General features: G+C 40.5%; 1 protein-coding gene across 1 annotated transcript; it reads right to left on the bottom strand.

Annotated features, from left to right (window-relative positions):
* Positions 1–285: 285 nt before the first annotated feature.
* HPF1 (histone PARylation factor 1) lies at positions 286–6,284 on the bottom strand (the record flags this gene model as incomplete). Its single annotated transcript, XM_010172694.1, has 7 exons — positions 286–458; positions 1,072–1,159; positions 1,849–1,999; positions 3,012–3,110; positions 3,607–3,793; positions 5,406–5,565; positions 6,201–6,284. Coding segments are annotated over 7 exons (942 nt in total), but the record flags the coding sequence as incomplete, so codon positions are not given.
* Between the last annotated feature and the right edge of the window lie 82 nt (positions 6,285–6,366).

Here is a 6,366-nt window from a genome sequence, read left to right as displayed (position 1 = left end):
CTCATTGTCTCATGCATATCCAGTCACAACAGTTAAATGGTGCTTAAATGCTTCTGGACTGTGGGACTGTGCTTTCACACAAGCAATTTTAAATTCAACATGAAATGGTGTTATAAGGGTGACTTTTTAACAGTCTTCATTAATTAAAAATATTCTTGTAGACTTTCAGAATTCCTAGAGATAATTACGTGACAGACATGGGCATGATCTATGACACAGAGCAATTCCCAGTCCATGCATAAAATAACACGTAATTTTGTGAAGTATGATTGTTGTGGTACTCACATGTGATCCATAGCAAAACAGGTCCATACCCAGTTCATATCCCATTCCATAGTCACACTCATCGTTAGCAAACTGAACAAAGGTCAGCATTTCTTGAATGGGTGCAAAGGCCTTCAGTCTCTCATCATCAGTAGGAGCATCAACAATGGCCTTGCAGATTTTTTTAAGATTAGCTGTAAAAATAAAAAGCAGAAATATTTAAACATTTAAATAAACACATTTAATATTGCACAGAAGTAGTTTGTGGCAAAAACATACCTGAGTGTCACACTTACATGAAGACTTAAGTGGGCACACCCTGAGCTGCTGGTGAAAAAGCTTCCCCCTTTCCTTTGCTGCTCATTCTTGCCCCATGCCCATCCATCCCAGTTCCCCACACAGACACGGGCATTTGTGTGGGGAACTTGCACCAAGGAACTGAATCTGGTTAGAAGACCACTGGGAGAAGAGGGGGGATAAGAAATAAACCTACAAATCCCTGAATGTAGATCAGTTTTTTTGGATCTACTTCCTGCATGGCTGTGCCAGTGCAAGAGAGAAGGTCATCTAAACTTCAGAAATTATTATTTCAGATACAGCATGTTTGTTTCACTGACTCTCATCTGGTCCACTTAAATAAAAAACTTTGAGCTCAAGTGTGATGGTTAGGACTTCTGCCTTTTACTCCCACCACTCATGTTCTTCAAGTAGGAAATATGAGTGCATTTTGTTTTTTGCAGAGTAGCTATGTGACTGAAGGTTGCTTACTTAAATAAAGCAGAAGAATACAGTAAACAAGGTATTTACCATTTGTTTCAGGAAGTTCTCTGTATCCGACATCATTTTTGTCTACAGGAACAACTAAGCCTGCTCCATGAAATGCTTTGGTCACCACCTAAATAAAAAGACAGGAAATTGGATACAGCACTGTAAGTCAGTACTGTGACATAAACCCACTCACCTCACAAAACAACATTAACACCTGACTGCTGGTGGGCAAACCTAATATAGTGTCCAGGCTCCAGGACATCTACTTAGTTTAAAATTATATAGCAATTAAGTACTGAAGCTTAAAATAACTGGAAGCTCCATTTCAGTCAAGCTGTGAAATCTAGGAATTCTTGGAGTCACTTGTGTAGCACTGTACTACATTTGTTTAGTCACCCCCTACCATGACGTTTCTGACAGGTACGTAAAAAACCTCTATTACTACTCCATATCATCCTTCATGTTCCTGTTTGCAGTAAATCCAAGTATTTACATGAATCTTCACTTTGAAGCAGTTTTATCCAATGCTCCCCATTTGTTTTCATTTTTAGACTGTGTTATTGGCTTTTTTTCTTTTAATTCAGTGCCAAGCTATGGTTTAGAACAGTAAAGTGTTTTGATTTAATCCCATTATCTGGAACACACTCGTATTGATCTTCCCTCTCCTGAAGTGCTACAGAGAGAGCCGATTACCTCTGGAAATTCCTAAATGAAGCATCTTTACTGACTAGAAAGAGGAAAAATAAAAGAAACTGGCAAGTAAATGAAAAAGTTTAACAGAACTTAGTTCTCTCCAGTGGATCAGGAAAGTCATACTTTCTTATCTCTCTGTTTCATCTTCATGGTTTTTTGTTCCAGAGAATAACCCAGTTCTTTTGCTGTTCTTGTTAGTTTTTCATCTATTTCTTTCAAAATAGCATTTTTCTTTTTATCGGTCTCTTCCTTAAGTTTTTTTGACAAAAATAATCTGCAAACAGAAGAAACATGTCTTAAAAGAGCTTAACAGAAAACAAATGAAGAGCCTTCTAATCACTAAACCTCCAAATCTTGTAATGAAGATTAGCAGTCATGGGTTTATTTATACACACAGACATGGGAATGCAAGCCTCTTAACAACAAGAAAGAGAAAGAAAACTGGCACAGACAGTACTTTGGCATTTCCTATCTGTGTTTGCATTACAATATAGTTTATGCAATCTGCAGGTGCTAAAGATTCCCATGAACTCAGTAGCTGCTCCTCTTTCTATCTTAAGAATTCAGTTTGCTGCTTCAGTGCCGCATACACTGTTTGTCATCCAAGTCATGCACATAAATACATATTTATGAGTTTCATCATGGTGCTTTCAAAGCAGATGTCCTCGTTTAACTCCGTGCTACACAAGGGTTCTTCTGCAGCAGCTTTTCTTCAGTGTGCTTTCACTTACTGACGCACGCCTGTCCTGAGATAGCGTTCCATTTTTAACTGACAGGTCATGAAATCTGTTGTTTACATTCATGACGCAGGACCACGTAAAAGCCTCACAAATCATACTGAATTACATATCCATAGAAACGTTATTTCTTGCAGTTTTTCATTATATATAAAAAATATGTATTTTTATGTAGGCAAGAACAAGAGCTAGATGCTAGTCATTTAGTACAATATTGAGATTTCCTTCACCACTGCTTGAGATGCCCTTTTCCTTAGGAAGTATTTTAACACACCCAGTGGGCATTTTTTTCCCTATAGAGCCTACCCCCGACAACAGTTTTAAAGAATGAGATAATTAACACTTAGCTATTTTACATGTAAAAGGAAAACACTCTCAAGAAGCCTATTAAGGGTTTTGAGAGTACCTTAAAATTCACTAGCATGAGCAGAAGTGAGGGTTTCTTGAGAAAGAAAGATACATTAGTTAGCTGCATTATTCCACATCACATCTCCCAATTAATAGTTTCTCTTCTACTCTTTTATAAATAAAAGTAAATATGAACCTTACTTGACTGCGGCAAAGACATTATCACCAACTTGTGAAATCACACAGCCCTTCTTGGCTTCATTTGCACCAACCCAAACTGGAAGCTCATCTGGCACGTCCCTGTTTATGAAAAAGTACACACCAGTAGTCAAGCTGTGTCCATTTCTCCTATTTCAAAGTAAAATTAATCTGCCTCCTCACCAGGCTGCCATCTCTGCCAGAAACCCAACAAGAAATGCCCTTAGATGTCAAGCCCCAAAATCTCACAGCATGGCTTTGAAAGGAGCTTGTATACATGCAGAGAGAATACACATTCCCTCTGTTTCGTAAGGCTTGACTTTTTCTTCTACTTATCGTGGCAAAAGTCAAAGATTAATAAGTGAAAGTGCTCTGGAGGGTCAGAGGAGGTAGATTAATACTTAAATCTAGTCTTCAGCTCCAATATCTTTGATCTTTTTTAATAGAAGATATCAACCCATGTATTAATATTCTGTTACAGAAGAGAAAGATTCTTGTTTGGCGATAGCGCAGTTCTCAAACCCTGTCTCAGGGAAATCAGAGGAGAAAGAGCTACACACAGTTACAGTCCAGTACGAGCATATATAAAACAAAATACCTGAAATACCCCATGTGATACTGTGTTTTGCTGTCCCCGACAAGTATAGTCTGGAATTCTGGAGGATCGTAGAAGAATCTCCAATGAAGATTGAAGTCCACATCTGTTGATTTTGCTTTTTTGTGTTTTCCAGCAAGGATATCATATGGTCCAACCAGCCTAAGTCCAGCACTTGACACAAGTGCATCTGAAAAGCACAGCATGAACTGGTTTACTTTCTGGTGGATATATGTGTAAACCAAGAAGTTCCTGTGTCACTCAGGTATCAAAAGCTTCTATAAATCCAAGGAGTCAAACACTCTGTTTACCAGACAAGGAAAGCTGAGATACTCTTTTAAATTCAGATGGCTTTCATTCAAGAGTTAGGTTGTTACAATTCTACTAAGAACTAGTGGTCAACTGCTCAATGTCCAGATGGAGATCAGTGACGAGTGGTGTCCCTCAGGAGTCTGTACTGGGACCAGTACTGTTTAATATCTTCATCAGTGACACGGACAGTGGGATTGAGTGCACCCTCAGCAAGTTTGCCGATGACACCAAGGCGAGTGGTGCAGTTGACACACCTGAGGGACAGGATGCCATCCAGAGGGACCTGGACAAACTTGCAAAGTGGCCCCATGGGAACCTCATGAGGTTCAAAAAGGCCAAGTGCAAAGTCCTGCACCTTGGGTCAGGGAAATCCCCAGTTACCAATACAGGCTGGGAGCTGAAGGGATCGAGAGCAGCCCTGCCAAGAAGAACATGAGGGTACTGGTGGATGAAAGGCTGGATATAAGCTAGCAACATGTGTTTGCAGCCCAGAAGGCCAACCATATCCTGGGCTGCATCAAAAGAAGCGCAACCAGTAGGTCAAGGGAGGTGATTCTGCCCCTCTGGTCTGCTCTCGTGAGACCACACCTGGAGTACTGTGTCCAGTTCTGGAGTCCTCAGCATAGGAAAGACATGGACCTGTTGGAGCGTGTCCAGAGGAGGCCACAAAAATGATCCGAGGGCTGGAGCACCTCTTCTATGAGGACAGGCTGATAGAGTTGGGGCTGTTCAGCCTGGAGAAGAGAAGGCTCCGGGGAGACCTTACTGCAGCCTTTCAATACTTAAAGGGGGCCTATAAGAATGATGGGGACAAAGTTTTTAGCAGGGCCTCTAGTGACAGGACAAGGGATAATGGTTTTCAACTAAAAGAGGGCAGATTTAGACTAGAGATAAGTATGATTTTTTTTTTGCGATGAGGGTGGTGAAACACTGGCACAGGCTGCCCAGAGAGGTGGTAGAAGCCCCATCCTTGGAACCATTCAAGGTCAGGTTGGACAGGGCTCTGAGCAACCTGCTCTAGTTAAATATGTCCCTGCTTATTGCAGAGGGGGTTGGACTAAATGACCTTTAAAGGTCCCTTCCAACCCAAACCATTCTATGATCCTAAAAGAAACTGTCATTTCTAGAGCACCTGGAGATGCCACCTTCTGTTATATAATATATTTGGGGAAACTGAAACCTGGATTGATATCGGGAAACTTCAGTTCCATACTAAACATTTTAAATGTACATGCAAGAAAGGCAGATTCAGACAATAGTTAGTCCCTCTGTATTACATGATTTAAGTAATTGTATTTTAGAAAGCTTAAAGTGTACCGACATTTTTGTCATTATCTCCAGTATTCTTGTTCACACTCATGTAAATATTCAGCATCTCAACTGAAAACTGAAGCAGCGTTAGAATGCATCTGACTACCTCCAGCTTGCCTGCCTTCAGGCTGTTTTTGAGAAAGAAAGTTAGAAAAGGCAAAAAATATTTGAAACCCTACCACTTGGTTTCTCAGGATCTAGTTCTTCACAAAACTTCCAAAACTGATAGAAGTCTTCAGGCAGTGTAAGCCGGTAGCAGGTTTCTGCTTCGTGACGAAGATTATCGGGGATATCTGCCTGATCTGACTTTCTCTTCTTGACATCTCCATTTTTTTCACACTGCAAATAAAAAAAAACCCAAAACAAACAAACACAAAGTTCATTTAGTTATTTCTTGTCAGTTCTATTGAAGGATTTTAGAAAGCTTCTGTATTAATGGAGAAACAATGATAAAGACCATTAAGTCATGCTTAAGCATTAAGTTACTTAAGACAACATATAGAGTGATTAGAACATCTGTTTTGGATGGAATCCCTTGAAAGTGAGTTATCTAAGACATGTGCTAAACATGCATGAAATAGCAAAGCACTACTCTGATATTAATGGGTCAACAGAACCCCCAGAAGTACTTTTATGAGCTCATCAAGCAAAGGACTAGGCAATCGCAAAGTTTAATCTAAGTTCTGCGTTATTTTTAAGTGACTGTTTCAAATCACACTGTGTTTCCAATCACACAGCAGCTCACATCCGAGAAACTCGTGTTTTACAAACACCTGGAAGCAGGGACGCTATTTTGTCACATCTGGTTAAAGAACACAGCAAAAATTCTCCAAGTCTCTACTATCTGAACTACTCTGCTGATCCTTGTCTGAACTGGTGCAGTTTACAGCACTGCGTTTTAAAAGTAGCTTAAAGTTCAAGTTGTTTTAAAAACTGGTGTAACATGAGCGGAACCAGGCTGGGACGCGACCCACTGGAGCAGCATGCACTCTGCTCAAGCGGTAACCTCGGCGGTGACCTCTCATTCCCACATGGAACCGGCGGGAATCATCACCCGGCTGTTCAAAGAACAAGGACAAAAAAGCGAGGTTTCTTTCCCCCTGTCAGGGCTGCACAACGAGCCGGACATTTCACCCCTTA

This window comes from Antrostomus carolinensis, unplaced genomic scaffold (genome assembly GCF_000700745.2).
Source record: "Antrostomus carolinensis isolate BGI_N321 unplaced genomic scaffold, ASM70074v2 scaffold20847, whole genome shotgun sequence".
Taxonomy (NCBI): domain Eukaryota; kingdom Metazoa; phylum Chordata; class Aves; order Caprimulgiformes; family Caprimulgidae; genus Antrostomus; species Antrostomus carolinensis.
This window is presented reverse-complemented; position numbering and strand designations above follow the sequence as displayed.